The sequence below is a fragment of the Artibeus jamaicensis genome, unplaced genomic scaffold (genome assembly GCF_021234435.1).
Source record: "Artibeus jamaicensis isolate MK-2021 breed Jamaican fruit bat unplaced genomic scaffold, CSHL_Jam_final contig_414, whole genome shotgun sequence".
In the NCBI taxonomy this organism is placed as follows: Eukaryota; Metazoa; Chordata; class Mammalia; order Chiroptera; family Phyllostomidae; genus Artibeus; species Artibeus jamaicensis.
In genome coordinates, this window is record NW_026521822.1 from 5,174,372 (window position 1) to 5,201,443 (window position 27,072).

Below are 27,072 nucleotides of genomic sequence, written 5' to 3' on the forward strand. Positions count from 1 at the left end.
GAAGGAAGAATCATGGGTGACTCCCAAGTTGCTGACTTGATGTGGGATGTAAAATAGAATGGTGTCATGTGCTGAGATGGGGACTATTAGAAGAGGATCAAGGTCTGGGCAGAAAAATATCAAAAGTTTGATTTTTAACATGGTAAGTTTGAGATGCCTGGCGGATGCAGTTATACATATGAATTTGGTGCTTTGGTGCGCATGGGTAGGTGGGACGTAGAAGTTTAGAAATTATGAGTGTGTAAATATAAAGCCATGAAAATGAATAAGATCACTTAAAATGTGATTTTATACACTATGGAATATTACTCAGTCAAAAAAGAATGAAATCTTGACATTTGGGACAACATGGGTATTAAGTGAAATAAGTCATACATAAAAAGACAAATATATTATTTTATTTATATATGGATTCTAAAAGCAAAATAAATGAATGAAATAGAAACAAGAAAACATCAGCAAAATAAAAAGGGAACCAAACACATGGGAAAATATATTTGCCAATGATATCTTGGACAAGGGTATGATCTCTAAAATACATAAAGAACTCACACGACCCCACTCCAGGAAGATAAACAATCCAATTAAAAAATGGGCAAAGGACCTGAACAGACGCTTCTCTAAGGAGGACATACAGAGGGCCCAGAGACATATGAAAGGATGCTTAGCATCACTAGCCATCAGAGAGATGCAAATTAAAACCACAATGAGATTCCACTTCACACTGGTCAGAATGGCCATCATAAACAAATCAACAAACAATAAGTGCTGGAAAAATTTCAGAGAAAAGGGAACCCTAGTACTTTGTTGGTGTGAATGCAGACTGGTGCAGCCACCATGGAGAACAGTATGGAATTTCCTCATAAAATTAAAGATGGAACTGACTTTTGATCCAGCCATCTCACTGCTGCAATTGTACCCTAAGAATTCTGAAACACTAATTCAAAACAATCTATACACCCCAAATATTCATAGCAGCACAATTTACAATAGCCAAGTGCTAGAAGCAACCTAAGTGCCTATCAGTAAATGAGTAGAGCAGAACACTGTGGTTTATTTATACAATGCAATACTATGTAGCAGCAAGAAAGGAGCTCCTACTCTTCATGACAGCATGGATGGAACTGTAGAGTATTATGCTAAGTGAAATAAGACAGGTGGTGAAAGACAAATACCATATGATCTCACCTATAATTGGAACCTAATCAACAAAGCAAAGAAAAATATAACCAGAGACATTGAAATAAAGAACAAATTGACAGTAACCAGAACAATGGGGGAAAGAAGAGGAAGTGTCATCAAGGGACATGTGTAAAGCACCCATGGAAAAAGACAAAAAGGGGTAGAATTGAGATGGGAGGTGAGGGTGGGTGAGGTAGGGAAAAGTGGTGGTGGGAAAGTGGAGACAGCTGTTCTGGAACAACAATAAAAAAATAAATTCATAGATACAGAAAACAAACTGATTGTTGCCAGGTGGGAGGGCATTGGGAGCATGGGTAAAATCGGTGAAAGGAACTAATAAGTACAAATTGCCAATTATAAAAATAGCCATGGGGCCTTGGGAGGTGTGGCTCAGTGGATTGAGTGCTAGGCTACAAACTAAAGGGTTGCCGGTTCAATTCCCAGTAGGGTATGCCTGGGTTGTGAGCCATGTCCCCAGGTGGTGGCATGTGAGAGGCAACCAAACATTGATGTTTCTCTCCCTCTCTTTTTCCCCCTCTTTCTCTCAAATAAAATAAATGAAATCTTTAAAAAATAGTCATGATGATGTAAAATGCAGTACAGGAAATATAGTCAATAATATTGTAATTACTCTGTATGGTGACAGGTGGGCATTACACTTAATGGTAGTCATCACTTCATAAGGTGTATAATTGTCTAATCATCTAATCACTATGTTGATTACATTGAAGCCAATATAATATTGTGTGTCAGCTATAATTAAAAAAAATTAAAAATATATTTATAAAGAAGGAAAAACAGAGACTTCCAGCCAAGACGGGAGTATAGGTAGACACACTGTGTCTCCTTGCACAACCAAAAGACAAAAACAAACTTATTTTTTTATTTTTATTTATTTTATTTTATTTATTTATCTTTAGAGGGGAAGGGAAGGAGAGAGGGAGAGAAATATCAATGTATGGTTGCCTCTTGTGTGTGCCCTGCTGGGAACTGGCCTGCAACACAGACATATGCCCCGACTGGGAATCGAACCTCAATACTCTGGTTCACAGGCCCACACTCAATCCATTGAGCTACACTAGCCAGGGCCAAACTTAAAAATAAAAAACAACCAGGAGTAACAGAAAATCAAACTGTATGGAATTTTGACAACCAAGGAGTTAAAGAAGAAACGTTCATCCAGACCAGTAGGAGGGGAAGAGAGGACTCAAAGCAAGTGAGGAGCTAGAGGACCTGGGCAGGCAAGGTGGTGGCTGGCAGAGTGAGTGGGTGAACTGGGAAAAAAACTGGGGAGAGAGACAGATTGCACAACCTAGGGTTCCAGCATGGGGAAATAAAGCCTCAAAACCTGTGATGGAAAAAACCTGTGAGGGTTGAGGCAGTGGGAGAAACTCCCAGCCTCACAGGAGAGTTCATTGGAAAGACCCAAAGGGTCCTAAAATGTTCACAAAATAACCCACTCAGGAATCAGCACCAGAAGGGCCAAATTTTCATGTGGGTCGTGGGGCAAGTGACTGAAAGCCAGCAGAGAGTTGAACAAGTGGCATTGTTCCCTCTCTGACCCCTCCCCACCTGCAGCGCCACAATGCAGCTATGAGTGTTGCCCCTCCCTGGTGAATACCTAAGGCTTCGCCCCATACTATGTAACAGGTGCATCGAGACAAAGAAATATGACCCAAATGAAAGAACAGATCAAAACCCCAAAAATAGAACTAAGTGGTGAAGAGATAGCCAACCTCTCAGATGCAGATTTCAAGCCAATGCTAATCAGGATGTTCGAAGAATTGGTTGAGTATTGTTGCAAAATAGAGGAAACAATGAAGGCTATACAAAGTGAAATAAAGAAAAATATACAGGGAACCAACAGTGAAGGGAAGTAAACTGGGACTCATATCAGTGATTTGAAGCAGAAGGAAGAAATAAACATTCAATCAGAACAGAATGAAGAAACAAAAATTCAAAAACTATGAGGAGAGGCTTCAGAATCTCCAGGGCAACTTTAAATGTTTCGACATCTGAATCATAGAGGTGCCAGAAAGAGAAGAGGAAGAGCAAGAAATTGGAAACTTATTTTAAAAAATAATAAGCCCTGGCTGGTGTAGCTCAGTGGAATGAGCGCGGGCCTGCGAACCAGACAATCGCGGTTCGATTCCCAGTCAGGGCACATACCCGGGTTGCAGGCCGGTTCCCTGCAGGCCGGTTCCCTGCAGGCCAGTTCCCAGCAGGGGACGCATGAAAGGCAACCATACATTGATGTTTCTCTCCCTCCCTCCTTCCTTTCCCCTCTAAAGATAAATAAATAAAATCTTTAAAAAAAATAATGAAGGAGAACTTCCCCATCCTGGCCAAGGAAATAGACTTCCAGGAAGTCCAGGAAACTCAGAGTCTCAAAGAAGTTGGACTCAAGGAAGCACACACCAAGGTACATCATAATTACATTACCCAAGATGAAAGATAAGGAGGGAATCTTAAAAGTAGCAAGAAAAAAGGAGATAGTTACCTACAAAAAAGTTCCCATTAGACCAGGGGTGTCAAATCATTTTCACTGGGGGCCACATCAGTCTTGGAGTTGTCTTCAAAGGGCTGAATGTAATTTTCAGACTCTGTAAATGTAATTACTCCTTAATTGTTAAGTAAGAGCTTAGTACTGCCTCTGGGTGGAAACAAGATGGAGGGCCAGATTCAGCCCTCGGACCTTGTGTTTGCCACCTGTGCATTAGACTATTAGCTGATTTCTCAAAAGAAACCTTACAGGCAAGAAGGGGCTGGAAAGAAGTACTCCAAGTCATGAAGGGCAAGAATCTACATTCAAGATTACTGTGCCCAGCAAAGCTATCATTTAAAATGGAAGGGCAAATAAAGTGCTTCCCAGATAAGGTCAAGTTAAAGGAGTTCATCATCACCAAGCCATTATTATATGAAATATTAAAGGGCTTTATTTAAGAAAAAGAAGATCAAAATATAGCCAGTAAAATGACAACAAACTCACAGCTATTAACAACTGAACCTAAAACCCCAAAACAAACTAAGAAAACAACTAGAACAGAAAGAGAATCACAGAAATGGAGATCACATGGAGGGTTATCAGCAGGGAAGGGGGAGAGGGAGAAAGGGGCAAAGGTACAGGGAATAAGTGGCATAAATGGTAGGTAGAAAATAGACAAGGGGAAGTTAAAAATAGTATAGGAAATGGAAAAGCCAAAGAGCTTATATGTATGACCCATGGACATGAACAAAAGGCAGAGAGTGTGGGTGGGAGGGAGTGTGCAAGGTGAAGGGGAATAAATGAGGGAAAATAGGGCAACTGTAATAGCATAATTGATAAATATAATAAAAATAAAAAATAAGCAATTGTGAATTTGAGAAGGCCCATGAAGTGCAGATGACCTTTATCAATTAGAGTACTAATAGATAGGAAAGAGCACCAGAGAGGTAGAATAAATGAAGTGTGTGGTGTCACAGAAGTGAAGAAAGATTTGTTTCCAAAAGGAGATTAATGAATTCTCCATGGTTGCTAAAAGGTCAGATGAGAGAAGGACCAGTGGATGTGGCTTTAATACAGTCATTTGTGATCCTATCAGGAATAATTTGGGTATAATGGTAGGCATGGAGCCTGATTGCAACAGACTCAGGAGTAAGTAGAGATATGGAAACAGAGATGGCATTTATCAATACTCTTTTGAATAATCTGAGAAGGTGAGCAATGAAATGAGCCAGTAGCTGGATGGAACTATGGTATCAAGAGAGAGTTATATGTATATGTGTGTGTGTGTGTGTGTGTGTGTGTGTGTGTGTGTGTGTGTTTACTTTTTACTAAATTTACTGGGGTGACACATTGGTTAATAAAATTATATAGGTTTCAGGTTATACAGCTCTAGAATGCATCATCTGTATGTTGTATTGTGTGTTTACCAACCCAATTTAAGAAGGAAGAGTGTTCTTAAGCTGGCACTCCTGATACTGATAGAAATAATTCAGTAGAGGTGGGGGAGAATGGGCAGAATGGGAGTGACAGAAACAACAAAGTCCTTGAAAAAACACATGTGAATAGGTTCCTGAGCATATATGATCAATGGGTTAGCTAATGATTGAAAATAGTGTACTTACCCTATTATAAGTGAGGAAGTGCTCTTTTTTTTATGTTTTTTAAAGAGACTGAGTGCATATATAGGGAGACTTGAAGACTTGGTTTGGAGGCAGATAAAAGATGTAATATCTCTGTTCTCACTGAAGAATGAGGATATTGTCAGCTTCGAATAAATTGTTGGGTAGAACAGAAGATGTTGAGTAAAATTCATAAGTGAAGTGGAATAGAATTACTGGGTAAATAGAGTTCATGAATTTCATGTGAAAAAAATTAACACCACTACTTCTCCATTCTCCTTCATACCTACCATCCCAAACACGTGTTCTGTTATTTTCCCTAAGTCTGATTCACTTGCTGTGGTGCAAACCCAGAGAAGGCATATGGTTGACTTTTATCTGGTTTCAGCTTTTCCAGGAAACTATGGTTAAGAGAGACAGAGAAGGGAGAGCACTGAAAACATTTGTAAGGGAAAGATTGTGAGATGGACCATGGTATTTAAGCTGTACAGTGAGTAAAGAAAGGTGGTAGCTAATGATGAGAAAGAGAGGGAAACAATGGTTTGGAAAATTGTTGTAGTGAGGCATTTGTGCAAAGAATATGGAATGGCACAAAGTTCTGTCCAAGAGAAGGATTTATCATTTTCTATTTTGCAAGGGAGACATTTAAAAAAATTATTTATTTTAGAGAGATGGGAAAAGTAGTGAGAAAGGGAGTGAAATATCGATGTATGGTTGCCTCTAGTACACCCCTACTGAAGATATGGCCTGCAACCAAGACATGTGCCCTGACTGGGAATCAAACCAGTGATGCTTTGGTTTTCAGGCATGCATTCAAGGGAGGACATTTTTAAATGACAGTGAAGTCTATGGTGTGACTCTAGGAGTGTGGCTCAGGCAAAGTGAAGAGCTATTGGAAATGCAATCAGGAGCTAGCCTGATCTGTAAGGTGGGAAGGAAATAGACCACATCCATGTTGATGACTATAATCGAGATAGGAAGATTTTAAACAAGTGAGAGGTGGCTGGCCAGAGGGTTGGAAGATGACAATAGTAAATAGGGAAGATGATGGTACATGCTGAGGCCAGGAATGCTACAGGAACAGGCAATTTTTTGCAAGTAGTGGGGAGACAAGTGATGGTCTGGAAGTAGCATGAGGAACAAAGAGGATGTCTGTTTCAGCCCTAGGCATGGAGGAATATGTGTAGTGTGAGAAATAAAACAGCTTCTTTTAGGGAGCTCAGGGGAATGCACTGTCATCAAGAAAACGTCATGGTTTTGAGTAATGCAAGAGAGCTAGGGGGATTTTTCCCTTTTTCTTGTGAAAAAATTTTCAGCTTAGAGAAAAGTCATTAAATAGTACAATGTTTTCTAGTGTTTTGAAGTAGACTCTTCACTTAGCTTCTCCTAATGTTAGTATCATATGTAACCATCACACAGTTATAAAAACCAGGACATTATTATTGAGAAAAACACTGTAAACTACAGGCTTTATTAGAATTTCACCAGTTTCTCCCCAGGGCTCTTTCTCTATTATAGGATCCAGTTCAAGAGCACATAGTATATTTAGTGGTCATGACCCTTTAGTCTCCTCCAGTATATGTCAGTGCCTCGTTTTCCAATTATCTTTCATGTTCTTGACACTTTCAGGGGGTACTACTGGTTAGTTACTTCATAGAATGTCCCTCAAATTTTGGTTTGTCTCATGTGTTCCCATGATTCAATTCAGTTTTTAATTTTAGAATACTCAGAAGCATCATCTCAGAGATGTTAACATCATCTCATGAGGTTAACATTCTTATTACTAGTGATGTTAACTTTGATTATTTGGTTAAAGTACTCTGTACTGTAAAGTTATTGGTTTTTCCCCTTATAATTGGTACTTTGTAATTGCGATGATACTTTAAGATTATTATTACTATTTTAATATCCTGTTATTCTCAAACTTTTCCTCACATATTTTAGCATTCATAGAATCTTGCCTCCCACAATTTTTATCTTAGTGTTTGCCTAATAGTGACTTTGTATTTGAGGAAGACTTTCTGAAATGAGGTTATGATATACAATTGTTGGTTCTTATATCGAGGTTGCTGCTGGGTTGGGGAGGAGTAGTGGGGGGAAATGGAGACCACTGTACTTGAACAACAATAAAAAAAGGGGTGCTGCCACCATAAAAGAATATGGGAGGGTCAATGAGGTATGTGGGCTACGCAGTAGCAAATGCCCAAGGTAGTAAAAGATGAAGAGAATGAGTGATAATGGGGGAGGTAGGTCACTTGGAGGTGAATGAGATAAACAGAAATGTGTGAGACAGGATGGGATTAATACTCAGAGAAGGCAGGCTGTAACTGTGAACTTCATTCTCATATGGTTAATTTTTTATAAGAATATAAATTTGTATAGAGAAGCTTGGCATTGTCATGCATAGTTTAAATGTGAACAATTGTACATGTAGATCGCTATATCCTAGAAGATTACTCATACATATAATTTACTCATACATGTGCACAAAGATGTACCAGGTCTGTCCAGAAAAAGTCCAGCCATTGTTTGTATATCGAGAATGGTTTGTGCCACATCTGATGTAAACTGGCAGCCAAGGAAAGTGGACTAGAATGTGCCTGCATAACAATGATGACTTCACTGTACTAGTAAGTGGAGCAGTAGACTGAGCATGTGTACTGTGTGGCAGTCGCAATCAAAAACAACTAAGTGATTAGAGCAATGAATCTGCATCAAATTTTGCAGTAAGCTTGAACATTCCTATGTGAAAACTGTTCAGATGATTCAGAAGTCCACAGTTATGGGAAACTGGTAATTGGCAGCTTCGTCAAGGCAATGCAACCACTCATGTATCACATCTCATGCAGTTTCTTGGTGAAAAATCAAATCACCCAGGTAACTCAGCCCCCCTATACCCCAGATTTGGTGCCCTGTGACTTTTTGCTTTTACCAAAACTAAAACCACCTTTGAAAGGGAAAAGATTTCAGACTGTAGATGAGATTCAGGAAAATAAGATGGGGTAGCTGATGGCAATTGGGAGAACTGTGTGAGGTCCCAAGATGCCTACACTGAAAGGGTCTGAGTTGTCATTCTCCTATGTGCAATGTTTCTTTTATCTTGTCTCTTCTTCAATAAATGTCTCTATTTTCCATATTACATGGCTGGATATCTTCTGGAGAGGCCTTGTATATACCAGGATAGTTTTTGGAATCAGTATAACTATCTATAAGTAGGAGTGGTTAAATATATTATTTTTATCCATATTTTTTAAATTTATTTATTTTTATTGATTATGCCATTACAGTTGTTCTATTTGCCCCCTTCATTCCCCTCCACCCTACCCCCATCCCCACCATTACCCCCCCTTTAGTTTATGACCATGTGTCTCAAATTCTTTAGATTCTATATTTCTCATACTATTCTTGCCTCCCCATCTATTTTCTATCTACTGTCTATGCTACTTATTTTCTGTACCTTCTCCCCCCTTCTCCTCCTCCCACTCCCCTGTTGCTAACCCTCCTTGAGATCTTCATTTCTATGTTTCCACTCCAGATCTAGCTGTCCTTTTAGTTTGCTTTTGTTTTAGGTGTGGTTGTTAATAACTGTGAGTTTGCTGTCCTTTCACTGTTCATGTTTTTTTAACTTCTTTTTCTTAGATAAGTCCCTTTAACATTTCATATAATAAGGGCTTGGTGATGATGAACTCCTTGAATTTGATCTTATCTGAGAAGCACTTTATCTGTCCTTCCATTCTAAATGAAAGTTTTGCTGGATAGAGCAATCTTGGTTGTAGGTCTTTGGATCATGACTTGGAATACCTCTTTCCAGCCCCTTCTTGCCTGTAAGGTCTCCTTTGAGAAATCCGCTGACAGTCTGATGGGAACTCCTTTGTAGGTGACTGTCCCCTTATCTCTTGCTGCTTCTAGGATTCTCTCCTTCATTTTCATCTTGGCTAATATAATGATGATGTGCCTTGGTGTGTTTTTTTCTTGGGTCCAACTTCTTTGGGACTCTCTGAGCTTCCTGGATTTCCTGGAAGTCTATTGCCTTTGCCAGATTGAGGAAATTCTCCTTTATGATTTGTTCAAATAAGTTTGCCACTGGTGGCTGTTCCTTTCCCCCTTCTGGTACCCCTATAATTTGGATTTTGGAGCATTTACAGCAGAGGGGGTCACCATTTTCCCGCTCTGACCAGGCCCCCACATACAGCATCACAACCCAGCAACCTGGGAGTCCAAGGCTCCGCTCCTCATACTTAATGGGTGCAAACAAACCAAAAATGGCTCAAGAAGATCTCAAAGCCCCAGAACCTATAAATCTAAGCGATGAAGAAACAGCAGAACTCTCAGACGCACAATTTAAAACACTGGTGATCAGGATGCTCACAGAACTGGTTGATTATAGCCACAAATTAGAGAAACATATGAAGGCAAAACTAATTGAAATGAATGGAATTGCACAGGAAACCAATAGTGATGAAAAGGAAACTGGGACTCAAATTAATGGAGTGGACCAGAAGAAAGCAAATAATGGCCAAACAGAAAAGAGTGAAGAAGCAAGAATTCAAAAAAATGAGGAGAGTCTTAGGGAACCTCCAGGACATCTTTAAACGCTCCAAAATCCGTATTTTTATTTATATTATAGGATGCAATACAACTGCCAATGGAATAAGGTAGCTATAGAGTAGCATGGAAAAATCTCAAGGATATTGTTAAGTTAAAGAAGCAGTTTTTCAGAACAAAATATTATGGTATTCTAGTTATGAAAACAGTCTCTATTGGTTAGGGTAGTAAAGGAACTGGGAGAATACATACCTGTCAAGTCATGGTAACTCACCTCTGGAGAAAGAAGTAAGGTTGAAAGGGATGTTAAGCAGGATGTTTACTTTTATACTTCATATTTTTCTATTTTCTATTCCAATTTTATGGCTCACATTTATATACTACTTTTTTAATTAAAAATTATAACATTAAAGACCAGTTAACTTGGGGAAAGAATTTTTTAAAGTACGAGGGGTAGTTTGCTTACTATGATCAAGTACACAATTTAGCTCTCCTGGTGTTAGTTAGTACCTTGCATCCATGCTTAGTTTCATACATCTCATTCTGAGATCTTTTAAGTGGGGCTTGTATATCTATTCCAGTACATCTTCTTTCATCTCGCTTCTTAAATGGGCTCTGTGTATGGTCAGAGGTGTGCGAAAGTCTTTTGCTCACTTCCAGTTATGTGAAACTGACTCAGGCAAAGTAATACCTGTTTAGATTATTCTATAACACATATTTTTTAAGCACAAAGCAGAGTCAGAGGAAATGTTTGTTGCCTGCATGAATGCATGTGTGAATGTAAGAAGGGTAACTTGCTCACCTAAACCTCATAGTGGCAAAGTTCAGGTTTGTGAAGTTATGTGGAATATAGGAAGAATGTATTGTTAGATAGTACTTACATGAAGATTCTTAAGCCACACAGGTTTTGTTTCAAAATAAGTTGTATAATAAAAAGTATTCTTAAGTCAGAATAATGTGGACATGAGGTACTTATGTATATTAAATACCCACGTGTACTACCACAGTAGTTCTCAAGATCAGCAGGGGCGAATTTCAGAAATGCAGATTCCCAGATACTACTCCATATGCAGTAATTTCTAAGAAGCACCACAATGATTCTCATGGTGACAGCCAAGAAAGGCCTTCTTACTGGCATTTTGGAAATTATTATTGTTCTACAGAACCCACAATGGCATATGCCAAGCCTTTCCTTAGTAATCACCACAATTATTAGTGAGATTGAACATATTCTCACATGGTTATTGCTAAGGAGAAATAGACAAGTATAGTGACCAAAACCGTGACTTGGGAGCCAGGCTGTGTGGGTCTGATATTGGCTTTGACATTTAATTTATAGCTGAACTGTATGATTTTGAGCATTGTAATACAGCCTTCACAAAGTTGTCATGAAGCTAATATATATAATGTGATTACAATATGGCCTGAGACACAATAAGCACTATACAACTCCTAGGCTATTTTGTTGTTTTTATTATTACTAATAATTGGGCTTCTTCCTCTGTGAAGTAGGATTCTACCTGTTGTCCACTTTTCTATTGGGTTGCCTTTTTATAATTGATTTATTATATCTTTATACATAGTCACATTAATCCTTTTATTATTTTTTTTGGTTATGGATATTTTTGTGGGTTATCTTTTCATCTTAGTGTCTCACCATTTCTTTGTCATGTAGTAACACAAATATATACTTACAGTTACAAACCATAAATCAAATGATATACTTTAGTGTTTAATATAAACATGAAATGATATACCTTCTTTCTCTTGATGTTAGTTGATACACATAAACCAGTGTAGCAACTGTTTCTGAACTCTTTTTTCAATACTAGAAATCAACCTTACTTGTTATTTCCTTTTTTATTATGAATATAGTATGGCAAAAATAACATCTCTTTTTATTACAAAATCTCTTATTAAAAAATCATAAGCACATAATTCTGTAACATAATAATATTACGGTCAAGCATACCATATGACATTTGAGGTGAAATGTTCAAATTAAAACTATGAGTTATTATACCCATATTATTACCCCACAAACCACACTCAAGCAGGCATTACATCTGCTGCATATAATTAAGAAATACACAAGTGTGGACAGGCAGAAATGAAATTACCTGGTCACAATCAGGTAGCCTTTGGGGCCATGTTTGACTTGCAGAGATTTTTGGGGGGGTTATTGTTGTTGTTTCTTTTTTTTTCTTCTGGTTAGAAAGGAAAAAAAAGAAACAGTGTCAGGCCAGCGTTTCAAACATTTTTGAATCCATTGCAACAGTATTTCACATTAAAATTGTTAGCATCTTTATTATACCTATAAAAACTAAGACATCTGGCAGTGCTGGCCTGTGTCCCCATGGGGCAGTGATGGCCTGGAGCTGAGTAGCAGATGACCTTTTTATAGAGAAGATTATGCTCTAGTTTGTCAAAACCCTCTCTATACTCTCTGGCCTCTTGAGCACTGACCTGAGTGGCAGTTGTCATTTATTGCTGAGTCCAAGCTCCTGTGCCCTCACTCCAGGCTCACTTCACTCATTGAAATTACCTGTCTGCACCCTGCAGACATTTGAGTCATTGGAGATGAGAGAAGGTAAACCTGTCCTATGTACTCTCAACAAGACAAAGAATACCAGGGTTAGTAACTGTTTTGTTTTATTTTGTTTCTCAGTGAGGGCACCTTCCTAATTATGACTGTTTAACTTTAAATTCTGTAGTTTAACATTTTTATTAGAATGTATTCATGTACCCTGTCATGGTGCAAAGTTGGCAGACATGGGTTACCAGGTAGAGAAAGGTGCTTAGCCCTGAAGAATGATGAGTGGCAAATGCCTGACTCATAAGCCCCTAAACATCTAAGTTAATTTTTTATTCTTTCTTGAACACTAAAACCCTAGTCTTCTTTTCTAACTAAAAAGAGTCTTATAGGAATTGTCTTTTGCAATTCCGTGCTCTTGAAAAGAGCCAACAGGCACATGTTTCATTCTCTGTGGCCATCTGTACATATTTTGTCCTTTCAAAAAGGTCAGATTTTGTTTTTTATTGATGAATCTCCATTAAAAGATTTTAAATATGCCATGATATTAAATATAACAAGCCACATTCCTTTTCTTCCTTGACTTTCTCATAATGTATCTACTTTTCTCAAACTACCACCTAGTTTCTTGTCTAGTTTCTACCAGTTCAGAAACTAAACAAGATTAATATTATTATTAATGGGATTAATGAAATTAGTGGCATTGGGATACATTTTATACATGTGTTTCATGCCAGCTCCCAGATCTGACATAAGGAAAGCTCAAGGATGAATAGGCTCCTCCCTTGCCCACCTTTCCCTCTCCCCACTAAGGTTCTGAAGCAGCAAAGATGCATAGATAATTTTTTTTTTGGTAAGTCATGCTTTATTGTATTTTTTCATTACCATTAACCCACCTTATACCCTCTTCCAAATCAACTCACACCCCTCCGCCATCAATCATCACACTGTTGTTTATGTTCATGAGTCTTTTCTGCTCGATCTCTTTACCCCCTAAACACCCTTACCCCAAGCTGTCAGCTGGCTCTTATGAGTCTGTCTCTATTTTGCTTGTTAGTTTATTTCATTAGATTCTATATATGAATGAAAGCATATTGTATTTGTCTTTCTCTGACTGGATTATTTTACTTAGCATAATGTTCTCCAGGTCCATCCATACTGTCACAAAGGGTAACATTTTTTTTATAGCCAAGTAATATTCCATGGCGTAAATGTACCATAGTAATCTCGTGTACTGATAGATACTTGGGCTGCTTCCAAATCTTAGCAATTTTTATAATGCTGCACTGAACATAAGGGTTCTTATATTGTTTCAAATTAGTGTCTCAGGTTTCTTTGTATAAATTCCCAGAAGTGGAATTGTTGCGTCACAAGCAGCTCCATTTAAAAAAATTTGATACATTTCCACACTGCTTTCCACAGTAGTTGCACCACTCTGCATCCCCACAGCAGTGCACTAAAGTTCCCCCTTCTCCACATCCCCATCAGCACTTGCTGATTTATTGATAATGGCCATTCTTACCAGTGGGAGGTGATATCTCATTGTGGTTTTAATTTGCATTTCTCTGATAATTAGTGATGTTGAGCATCTTTTCATATGTGTATAAGCTGTCTGCATGTCCTCTTGGGGGCAGTGTCTAATCAGGTCCTTTGCCCATTTTTAATTTGGTGGTTAATTTGTTTTAATTTTTTTGGTGTTGACTTACATAAGTTCTTTATAAATTTTGGATATGAACACCTTATTAGATGTATCATTGGTAAATATGTTTTCCCATTCAGTGTTTTTTATATTTTGTTGATAGCTTCCTTTGCCATGCAAAAATTTTCAGTTCAATGTAGTCTTATTTGTTTTTATTTCCTTTTGTTTTCCTTACCCCAGAAAATATATCAGAAAAGATATTGCTATTAGCAATGTCTGAGATTGTACTACCTATGTTTTCTAGGATTTTTATGGTTTTGGGTCCAACATTTAAGTCTTTAATCTATTTTGAATTTTATTTTTGTATGTGACATAAGGAGGTGGTCCACTTTCATTTTTCGTCATGTTACTGTCCAGTTTTCCCAATACTGTTTATTGAATAAACTATCATTAACCTATAATATGAGCTTGTTTCATTGGTCAAATATTAATGACTACACAGGTATAGGGTTATTTCTGGGCTCTCTATTCTGTTCCATTAATGTATCTGTTTTTATGTCACTACCATACTGTTTTGGTGACTATGGCCTTATATAATCATTTGATTATTAGGTAACGTGATTCCTCCAACTTTGTTCTTCTATCTCAGGATTGCTGTTGCTATGTGGAACATTTTATGGTGCTATATAAATTATTGAAATGTTTGTTCTAGGTCTGTGAAATATGTCATCTGAATCTTGATAGGAATTGCACTGAATCTATAGATTGCTTTGGGTAGCATGGGATTTTAATTATGTAAATTTTTCCTATCCATGAACACAATATGTGCTTCCACTGATTTGTATTTTCTTCTGTTTCTTTCTTCAGTGTCTTATAATTTTCTGAGTACAGGTGTTTCCCATCCCTGGTTAGATTTCTTTCTAGGTATTTTATTCTTTTTGAAGCAATTGTGAATGGAATTGTTTTCTTAATTTCTCTTTCTTTTAGTTTATTATTGACATATAAAAATGAAACTGGCTTCTGGTTATTAATTTTATATCTTGCTACTTTCTTGAATTTATGTATCAGCCCTAGTGGTTTCTGGTAGATATTTTGGGGTTCTCTATGTACAGTAATATGCCATCTACAAATAAAGACAGCTTTACTTCTCCCTTTCCAATTTGGAAAGGTTGCTTGTCTGATTGCTATGGCTAGGACTTCCAGTACTGTGCTGAATGAGGTGAAAGCAGACATCCCTGTTTTGTTTCAGATCTTATAGGGAGCAATTGTAGTTTTTGCCCACTGAGTATGGTGCTGGCAGTAGGTTAGTCATATATGGCCTTCATTATGTTTAGGTATGCTTCATCTATTCCCACTTTGTTGAGAGTTTTTATCATAAATGGGTGCTGGATTATATTACATGCTTTTTCTGCATCTATTGGTAGGATCATGTGGTGTTTATCCTTCATTTTGTTTATGTAGTGAATCACATTTAATGATTTGCAATTTGTGCCAAACTTGCATTCCTGGGATAAATCTACTTGATTGTGGTATATGATCTTTTTGATGATTGCTGTATTCAGTTTGCTAATATTTTGTTGAGGACTTTAGCATCTATGTTCACCAGGGACATTGCCCTGTCATTTTCTTTTTCTGTAGTGCCTTTATCTGATTTTAGAATTAAGATAATGCTGGCCTCATAAAATGAGTTTAGAAGCTTTCCCTCCTCTTGAATTTTTTGGAATAGCTTGAGGAGGGGTGTTCTCAGGATGTGTGCTGAAATTCACCTATGAAGCCATCTAGTCCAGGACTTTGGTTTGTTGGAAGTTTTTTGATTATTACTTCAATTTCACTATGTATCATATGTCTATTCGGATTCTGATTCTTTCTGATTTAGATTTGGATGTTCATATGTCTAGGAATTTATCCATTTTTTTCAGGTTGCCCAGTTGGTTGGTGTATAGTTATTAATAATATTTTCTTACAATCCTTTGTATTTCTTTGGTGTCAGTTTTTATTTCTCCTCTTTCATTTCTGACTTTATTTGAGTCCTTTCTTATTTTTTCTTGATTATTCTGATTGTAATTCTAGTTTGGTCTCAGGAGGAAGTTTGTGTAGCTTTCACTTACTCCTCCACATCTTGGGTCCTTCCATCCAAGGACCCAAAGGTCCTTTTAGTCTGTGTGTATCTTAAAAAAAAAATATATATATATATATATATATATATATATATATATATATATATATATATATATATTTAGAGAGGAAGAGAAGGAGAAAGGGAGAGAAACATTAATGTGTGGTTGCCTCTCATGCACCCCCTACTAGGGACCTGGCCCACAACCCAGGCATGTGCCCTGACTGGGAATCAAACCTGCAGTCCTTTGGTTCATAGATCTGTGCTCAATACACTGAGCTACACCAGCCAGGGCCTGTGTGTATCTTTTGATTTGAGATTGTTATTAGGAGGATACAGCATATGTATTGGTCTTGTTTTCTTATCCTTTCAGCTACCCTACATCATTTTAGTGTAGAATTTAGGTCATTTACATTTAAAATGATTATTGGTAGAGATACATATTTATTGTCATTTTATTTTTAAACCATTTTCATCTTTTTCTTCTTCTCAAAACAAGCTCTTTAACAGTTTTGCAATATTGGTTTGATGTTAACAGACTCCTTTTTCTTGTCTGGGAAGTTCTGTATTTCTCTTACAATTTTAGTAATAGTCTTACTTGGGTAAGTAGCCTTAGCTTTTTAGCAAAGTCTTTGCTTTTCATCATTTCAATATTTTATGCCAATCTCTTCTGGCCTAAAATGTTTCTGTTAAGTAATCATATGACAGTCTAATGGGAATTCCCTTGTAGGTAAGTTATTGCTTTTCTCTTGAGCATTTAAGATTATCTCCATGTATTTAATCTTTGCCATTTTAGTTATGATGTGTCTTGGTATGAGTTTGGTCCTCTTTTTTTATTCTTTGAGCTTCCTGGACTTGTATGTCTTTTTTCTTCACCAGGTTAAGGAAGTTTTTGGTCTTTTTTTTCTTCAAATATGTTCTCAATCCCTTACTTACTCTCTTCTCCTTCTCATATTTCCATGATGTGGATGTTATTATACTTCCTCTCATCTGTATGCTTCATACATGTATGCATTCTTTATTTCTGACTAATTATTTTTATGGTTTCTACGTTCCATTTTATGCTTGCTATCTCTGTAAATTATTTTTATGCCTTCTGTGTCTTGAGAATTCTTTTTTCTATTCTTCCTTAACAAATCTCAGCTTCATTATATACTTTTGGAATTGCTCACTTAAAATGAGAAATTATTTTTTGTGACTATTACTTTATGTTATATTATTTGAGTAGAGTAGTTGCTGTATAAATGTACCTCAAAATATGTAATTGCTTGGTTACTATATTTTTTTCCTGTTTATTTAAGACATGAATGAACAGGTTGGAGAGAAGGCCCCCTTCACTCATATTCAGGCAGCACAACAAATACAGGCCTTTCCATCTTTAATATATGATTTTCAACATTGTGCTGGCATTGTCTGTTTTTTTCAGGCAGCCAAATGAAAAACAATATATGGAGGTGGATGCACGGGAAGTGTATAATTAGTTCTGGAAGTGGAAGTGTACGTCACTTCCTTTCACATCCTGTTGGTTGACTCAACCATGTGACACTGTACTAATTGTAGAAAAATACCTGTTAGCTTGGTTACTTAGAACTTGTCTTATTTGTGTAGTTAATCATTTTGGAGTAATCCACTTTCTCCATTGGCTCCTACTCACATTTCTGTGACAGTCCTGTGGCCCTGTAATTATGATTTAATCTTGTGGCATGAGCAGGGCAATGACACTGGCACAAAGTCCATGCTGGTGGTTAGCTATCCAGCCATCTCTGTGCTGGAATTGACAAGTAAGAAGCAACCATCAGAACACAATGCAGGGCTGCCAGTCAACTTAGTCTGAACTTCTGTCCTTATTTGTCACGGTGTTTCTTTTTCATTACTTTCTCCTATGTTTTGCTCTCAGCTAAAGATATTCAGAAATCTCATCCAAACTTCCGGCAACTCTCTTCTCCTTATACTTTTGACTGATGACTTCATAAAGCCCCAGACACTGGAGCAGCTTCCAGACTCTGCAACTTCATTAGTCTCCTTGTCTATTCTTGGCAAGATAAGAAATTCTAGACAAATGGAAAGGCTGTTTGTCTCAACTGTTAAAGCTTTATGTTTCTCAGGGTTATGTACATCATTGAACTTTTAGCTCTTCCTTTCCCAGCTCAAGCTTCTGAGCTTGTTCAAATGTCATGTTCTACTTAAGTAACTATTTGAAGTGATGTTGGCATTTCTGTTTATTTTTTAATTCCTTGTTTTGATTTTCACCCCACTGGATAGCATTTATTTTGGCCAGGCTATTTGTATTTCCTCTGATGCTCATGCCCTAAGTTCTGATGAATTGGTTCTTAGTATTATACCTGAAATATTAGAGCGAAGCAGAAAGATACAAGGAAGGAAGCAGATGGTGCAAAATGAATGAGGTGTTTTGTTGTGAATGAGAAATAGAGGGTTAACAAATCCCACACATTATGTGAGGAGAAGGACAATGGAATACACAGAAATGAATAATAGGTAGAATGGGGCAATTACAAAAGTAAGGGCCAGGAAACAATCCCAGTGTTCTATGCTTCACATACCTAAGAGGCAAACTGGGGAGAGGCAAATTTATATTTTTAAGGGATAAACAAAGAACCTCTTAACTCTGAGGATAGGTCTAGGCCAATCTTTTATGTCAAAAATGCAGATCAGAATTACAGCACTTTTTACAAATCAAATGCAAGTGTGTATGTGTCTGGAAACAGAAGGTCCATTTCTACTTTCAGAATCCCAAAGGGGTCCATGATTCATAAATGGCTAAGAGTTACTGGATTAGAGGGTCTGTGTATGTTGAAAGGAGTCAAAACTATGAAGGAAAGGAGATGACCAGGAGAAAGAAGGTGAAGGGCCTAACGCAAAACTGGTGTGGAATGAGACATTGTGGGAATTAACATTTCACTATATAATGAAGTCTGAGTGTCAAGCATTAAATGTTCAATTATGAAATTAAAGACCTATACTGTATAATATAAAAGAGTATCTATTTCCATGTCAAAGTATATGAAGTAAAAAAATGAAAGAATAGGTTTAAATTCTATAAACCTAGACTTATATTTTTCAAACTAATGTTCTTTAAGAATGCAGTTTTGCAATAGCATTTTGTTTTTATTTTCTATTCCACTGAAACTGACCTTTTGTTTTACTTAAGACATTTTTTAGGCATCAAAGAATACAAGCCTAGGCTAGTATCCAAAGGCACACTAAATAATGATATTTCTCTTTTTATGAAGGCACTAACACTTATTTTTGTTTCTGCTAGCAAAACTGCTGAGTTCTTGAGCAGACTGGAGACAGAGTGGCCAAACAGAAGTATCTGTCAAACTGCTCATCATAACCCACAATCTTCACCTTGGGTAAGTGGAATGCCACACAAGTAATGTCTGGCATTTTTAAAAGAGGTGTTCAGTAAGTGAAGATTAAGTGCATAGAGTGACCTATACAACATAGAATATTGCAACTAGAGACAGATGTCCTAACCTGAAACTTTAATTGCTTCTTCAGTTGTACAATAATGTTTGTACCTGTAACCTGTATTATGGACACTTGGACAAAAAAAAAAAATTGGCCTCAGTAAAGCCTTTGATCTCACCATCTATCCACCGTGCCTGTAAGGACCTTAGTCAAGTGAAGGAGAAAACCATAGTTATACAACAACATAGTGAGTGTAGAGCATATAGTAATTAGAAACCTGAAGTTTAAAATATGAGTCAATAAACTGAAGAGAGTCAGCCTAGGTGTCAAATTAAATTAAGACACAGAAGCAAGAGTTAAAGTACAATGTCAAAGAAAAGCATGGCTTGTTTTAGGAGTTTTGTGTAGGTGCAGTCTACTGGAGTGCAACTCTAGAAGAGCTGCAGTATAGAAGGCTGGAGAGATAGGTAGGAACTATGAGGACGGTTCCTCAGTGGGCTCTCTTTGATGCTGCAGGATGTTTAGCATTCCCGATTCTTGGGCACAAAATGCCAGTAGCACCCCACAGACAGTGAGACATCCAGAAATGCCTCACACAGGAAGCTGGTGGTACTCCTGGTAGAAAACCACTGTAGAAATCTATGCATCATCTTGGAGAACTTGGACTTCATTCTGTGAAGACTGAAGGTAATGAAAAGTTTTAAATAGGAAGGTCCAAGGTTAGATTTGTCCTTTAGCTGTATCACACTAATAATCTTGTAAAGGATGGATCCAAAAGAGTATAGGGGGCAGAGGGACCTCTAAGACCCTTCTGTATTAGCTGAGGTGAAGAAAGATGAAGGCGTGAAGTAGGGTGGTAGGTGAGAAGATGGAGATGATAGTGCAGGTTAGAGAACTGCTGACAGGTGATATTGGCAGAGCTTGGTTATTAACTAGCTAATGGGGCACAACAAAATAAGTGTAATTAAGGATGAGTCTAGCAAAGGGTTGTAGTTCAAAGAAAATACGGGTTTGAGTTCTAAAACGTCTGTGTTTTCAAGATTTGGGAAGCTAAAAAAAATAAGTTGTTAGAGAAATCTGATCTTCATCTTCTCCCACCGACCCCCTTTCTCATTAGTGATCACATTTTTAAAATGTCAGGAAGATATTATGACACTTTATGGGAAAAGATCATTTTTTCCCTATTGCTAATGTGATAGTTTAAAGTCTAAATTTGCTATGTGGGCTCTTCAAGTCATGTCAAATTCATCATTTCTCTCCCCTTGTTGCAGGGCTCTGGAGGAAAGGCAAGTTATAGGTAGCAGAGTTAAATCATGTGTAGGAACAGTCTTTGCACCTGTCCAGATACCCTGTGGCAGTGAGAAAGGGGAGGGAGAACAGGAGTTGGATAGCCTTACCAGCTGGGCGTTTGGCTGCCAGGATGGTCTTGTTTTCTGCTCAGAGCTTCCTGACCCCTATGGTTTGAAACACCTCGTGGAACTGTGCATGCTTGTTCTGTTGATTTTGGCTCAATTCTTCAACTTAACAAGATCATCCTGAACTTTAATACTGTCATAGAAAGCATTAATAATGTCTCCCATAGCTGCATGTTTTGTGGACTGATAGTGCATTAACTACATGGTCCTCAGCACTATTAATAAAAAATATGAAGCAGGATTAGACCCAGAATGGTTCCTTATGAACTGAGTTCAATAGCTTCTCAGATTTTGACACCAAATTGCTACTCATTTTTGCCACATATTTAATTCAGTTTTTACCCATACTATATTCTTATTCTATCTAATACATCTGCATAGATTTTCTCTGCTTTGCAGAACCATCTAATGCTTAAGGAAAGTCAAACATGTACATGAAACTTTTGCAAAGCTATGACACCTGTGGTTTGCCTTAATTATGGTCAATATATGGAACATAAATACTGTGCAATACCCATTTACATGGAATGTGAAGAGCTGCAGGGTTTCAAGTTTTTTTAAGAAACAATTTTAATTTTATGACATAATGCAACTTTCCTGAGAATATTGTTTTTCTTATGCTATTTACTTGTGGATCTGTCATGGGCAGACAGGAATTTAATAAATACTATATAATTATGTAAATGAAAAAGACTATAAGAACATTTCTTTAGATGTTACACATAAGGACTTCAGACAAAAGCATGCACACTAAATGGTTTCCAGTCTCTGGTTTGCTACCCCTTGCTTCCTTTTCTTCTAGAGAGAGTAGTAATTGTTAAAACTCTCATCCTGTTGTTCCATTGCCCAGTGACCACTATATGTTTAAGGATAAAGTCAGAATGCCTTAGTTTAATCAAAAAGTGCTATCTGCTCTCTGCTCCTTTCCTCCTACTCACCTCTCTCTAAAGTTTAGGTCTTTGCCACTCCCAGGCCAGAAGCCTGGGCATCACCTGAGGACTTACAGAAATGTAAACAAATCTTAAGCCCCACTTATTTCAGAAGCTGCATTCTAACATGGTCTGTGGGTGATTTGTGTGCATATTAATGTTTTAAGGGCATTTCTCAATCACCTATATCTGTATGGCCATATGATATCACTTTTACTACTCTAAACACTTACTGAAACTTGGTTATTTTAATTTTTTTCCATGTGTCACATATTCTTTAAAAGTCAACACTTAAGGGGCATATGCTGCTTCCATGCCTTTGGTCCTACTTTTACTCCAACACTTTAAACTCCTTTTATTAATTTCCCATCACTTATAAAGTAACTAATGGATATTTAAGGTATGGCATGATGACTATAGTTAATACTATATCACATATTTGAAAGTTGCTAAAGAATAGACCATAAAAGTTCACATCACAAGAAGAGGTTCTATAACAATGTATGGTAATGGATGGATGTAAATTAGACTACTGTGTTGATGATTCCACAATAAATATAAATATTGAATTAAGTTGTAAACCTTAAACTTATATATTATATGTCAATTATACCTCAATAAAACTTCCCTATTGCTGCTGTATCAAATTACTGCAAACTTAGTGGAAAAAAACAACACACATTTATTCTCTTACTGTTCTGGAATCAGAGTCATAAATGAGTACAAAGGGGTTAAAAGCCGGTGTCAACAGGACTGGTTCCTTCTGGAGGCTCTAGCAGGGAATCTGTTTTGTGCCTCTCCCATTGTTTCTTAGCCACCATCATCCTTTGGCTCCTTGGCATGTGGCTATATTATTCTGATCTCCATTTTCATTCCCAAATCACCTTCTCCATACTCTTTGAGTTTGCCTTCCTCTTATAAGAAACCTTGTGATTATATTGGGCCCACCTGGATCACCCAGCATCCTCTCCTCAAGATCCTTAATTTCTGTAAATTCCCTATTGCCACATAAGGTAATATTCAGAGCTTCCAGGGATTAGGACATGGACATCATTAGGGAGCCATTATTTATCCCACCATACTCTGCCAACTGTTTCTTTTGTTATTTGATTTCACATTATCTGTTAACATGTATATTGCTGTCTCATGATTAATCAATTTTAGTTCTCAGTAATTTATTTCCCCTGTTCTCCTAATGTAACTATTCATTATTTCATCCTTTCTTGTTATGAAAATGTGAATATTTTCTCACTGCTAAGCCAATTACATTTTCTTTTTTCACAACTTTTAGAAAATTTCATTTTATTTTTGCGTTTTCTTAGTTTCCTTCGAAATCTGACTGCTTTTCCCCAGCTTTTGTGATAGTTTACAAAGTGCCTCTTCATGCAAATTTCCACACAATTTCCAATTTTTGCCTGTTAGATAGTTTGTCAATGCCAGGTTTCTTTCCCTCTTGGAAATATCCCTTCTGCATCCCTCTTACCTCCTACCTTAACCTGGGCTGGTTCCTCTTTAGGGTTTCTACACAGTTCTTATTCCGAAACTTTCAAAGAATGGTTCTCATTCTTGTCTGCACACTGAAATCAACTGGGGAGCTTTAAAATTCAATAGTGCCTGGGTCATGCCCTCATGTGTCCTGCTGTACTGAGGCCTGGGCTTCAGGCCTTTTAAAGCTCCCCGTGTAATTCTATTTGTGCTGCCAATGATAAGAACCACTGCTGTGAATTCATCAGGGGAATAGTTGTTACTGCCTTCATATGCTGGGTCCCTGATTTCTAGGTCTCATCTATATTCTTGATTTATTATTATTATTTTTTGTTTTGATGGAGCCTATTATTTAGTAGCCTTTCAAGATAAGATGCATGTTCAGATTCTTGTGTATCTGAAATTATCGTTTTTCATCTCTTATTCTTAGTTTACAATTTTCTGGTAAGTATTACAAATTAAAAATAATTTTTCTTCAGGATTTTGCATGCATTGTTCTTCTAGCCTTGTGTATTGTTTCCTGAGAAATCCAAGGCCATCTGAATATCAGTCCTTATATGAGGGTTTTCTCTACTTTTCCTGTAAATTCTTTAATATCTTCTTTTTTCCTGGTATTCTGTAATTTATAGTGATATGCCTTAGTGTGGGATCATTGTTATTCCTTTTTAAAAATAAAGGAAACTCATTTCTAGTTTTAGATGATTTTCTTGTGTTATTTCTTTGATTTATTTCCCTTCATTTTCTCTTAATGGAATTCTTGTTATTCAAATATTATGCCTCCAGGATTTTCTAACTTTTTCATAAAAAATTATATTTCTGCTTTAACTTATTCTTGATGACTCCTGCCCACCCCCACTTCCTGGCATATTGACTTAGAAAAAAATCCCAGTCCTTTCCCTTCTGCATGTCTCTTTTACTCACACAACTACTATACTCTCAACACCTCTGACACCAAATGTATGGGTTTTTTCTCATATCAAGTAATTTGTGACACCAGTTAGGTGCCCTATAATTTAACTCAGTTGTGACCCTATCTACCTAGAGATGGTGTCAATTCCCACTGTTTAAGGGCTTAGTCCTATAGGACTGCTTCCACTTCAGATTACAGTCATAGCTAGTAGGTCCCTAGGTTACTCACAATTTCAGTCCGACATGGCTGCAAATTGGAGGTTCTGTGGGTTTGACCAATTTGCTACTGTAGTTTACAGAACTCAGGGTAACACATCTATCAGTTTATTAAAGGATATGATAGGGGATTCAAGATGGTAGCATAGTAGGTAGGAGCTGCACTAACTTCCTCCAAACACCAAACTGGAATTAAAACTAAATTACAGAAAAATCATCCTGAATAACCAACTGAACAATAGCTGGAGAAAAGCCTTATAACCAAGGACTTACAGAAGAAACCACATCACCACAACTTGACTGGTAGAAAGTGAAGAGGTGTGAGAGGGCTGGCTGGGCTCCTACAAGTGAAGCTGAAGCTCTGGAGGGATATTTCAGCACCTGGTGGGGGGCATTCCTGAGAAGCATGGAGTTTAAACACCAAATTGGGGTCCCCAGCTTAGAGCACCAGAACCAGGAAAAGAACCCAAATAACATCCAGCTGTGAAAATAGTTGGGTTTCCCTCAGTCAGAGAGAGACAGCTATAGATAGAAAAGGCCTCTTAAAGGGCCAATGCACAAAATCTCATTTGCAATCATTTACTGGGCTCAGGCATAGTGGACTAGAGATGCGGGAGCAGTCTGGGGTTGATCGGAGGCTCTCAGAAGAGAGCTGAAGGGTCAGTTACCAGGATCCCTGTGCTGAGTCATTCTGCATACTGCAGAAACCATCTTTCTTGGGCAGAGTGCTCCTCTTCAAGTGGCATCAGTCTGGGGGGAAGCAATAGCCCCATCTGCAGGAATCCCTCTTACTCCACTCTGTAGAGCTTAAGCCAGGCTGAAGATGAGTGTATTTGGAGGCAATTTCAGGGCTTAAGCCTAACAGAAAGGCTGAAAGCAATGGTGGGTCCCTGGGTCTGAGACTTTAGAGCTGACCCTCTTCCAGGGCCAGTGATGCTAAAAGCTGTCCTTGGTACACAGCCTTGTTTTTCTGAAAACATCCAGGCCCAGCAGATGGAGCCACAAGCTATGGATCACTGATAGCCACAAACAGGTTGTCCAGAGCCAGTCAAAGACAGTGGCATGCACCAGAGTCTTTGCAGATCTAAAATAATATATGTAGAAACAAATACAAAGAGGTAGCCAAAATGAGAAGACCAAAAAAGGCCAAAAATGAAAGAACAAGAGAATTCTCTAGAAAAAGAGGTACATAAAATGGGGGAAAGCAATTTATGTGATACAGAATTCAAAGAAATTATTATAAGGATGCTCAATGGCTTAAAAAAAGACAGATTACACCTAGTGAAATTGAAGAAGTAATCAAAAACTCCCAACAAACAAAAGCCCCGGACTGGATGGCTTCATAGGTGAATTTTACCAAAGATTTTAAGAAGAACTAACACCTCTACTTCTTAAACTATTCTCTTGAAAAAATTTAAGAGAATGAAAGACTCCCAAGCTCATTCTATATGCCAAAGATATCCTAATTCCAAAACCATATAAAAACACTACAAAAAAGAAAATTATAGGTCAGTAACCTTGATGAACATAGATACTAAAATTTTCAACAAAATATTAGCTAACCAAAAGCAACAATACATCAAAAAGATCATAGAGCAAGATCAAGTGACACTTATTCCAGAGATGCAGGGTCGGTAAAACATTTGCAAATCAATAAATGTGATATACCACATAAACAAAATGAAGAGTAAAAAGTACATGATCATATCAATAGATGCAGAAAACATTTGATAAAATTCAGTGCCCACTTATAAAAACTCTCAGCAAAACAGGAAGAGAACACACCTAAACATAATAAAGACCATATATGGCAAACCCACTACCAGCATCATGCTCAATGGGCAAAAATTACAAGCTTTCCTTTTAAGACTTGGAACAAGATAGGGATGTCTGCTTTCACCTTTCTTATACAACATAGTACTGGGAGTTGTGGCCATAGTAATCAGACAAGAAAAAAAAATAAAAGCCATACAAATTGGGAAGGAAGAAGTAAAACTGACTTTATTTGCAGATGACATGATAATGTACATAGGGAGCCCCAAAGATTCCACCAAAAAACTACTAGAACTGATTAATGAATTCAGCAAAGTAGCAGGATACAAAATTAATATTCAGAAATCAGTTGCATTTTTATATGCCAATAATGAAGTAACAGAAAGGGAAGTTAGAAAAACAATCATATTCACAATTTCTATAAAAAGAATAAAATACCAGGAATAAATCTAACCATGGATATAGAAGACAAGTACTTGGAAAATTATAAGACACTAAAGAAATAAACTGAAGAAGCTATAGATAAGTGGAAGCATATACCATGTCTTTGGATAGGAAAAATTTACATTATTAAAATGTCAATGTACCCAAAGCAATCTAAAGATTCAGTGCAATTACTATCAAGATTCCAATGATGTATTTCACAGACTTAGAACAAATGTCAAAAATATATATGGAATTACAAGAGGCCCCATATGGCAAAAAAATCCTAACAAAGAAGAACAAAGTTGGAGGAATCATACTACCTAATATCAATCCTTACTATAATGACATAGTAATAAAAACAGCCTTAT

The 27,072-nt window shown here is 37.3% G+C and overlaps 1 protein-coding gene across 5 annotated transcripts in view; it reads left to right on the forward strand.

Annotated features, from left to right (window-relative positions):
• Window positions 1-27,072, forward strand: part of EPSTI1 (epithelial stromal interaction 1) — a 132,848-nt gene that overhangs the window by 56,490 nt on the left and 49,286 nt on the right. For all 5 annotated transcript variants that reach the window (XM_053665445.1, XM_053665447.1, XM_053665446.1 and 2 more), the window contains one exon: window positions 19,400-19,493. In XM_053665445.1, coding sequence (XP_053521420.1) covers window positions 19,400-19,493 — 94 coding nt within the window. The remainder of the gene's footprint in view (window positions 1-19,399; window positions 19,494-27,072) is intronic.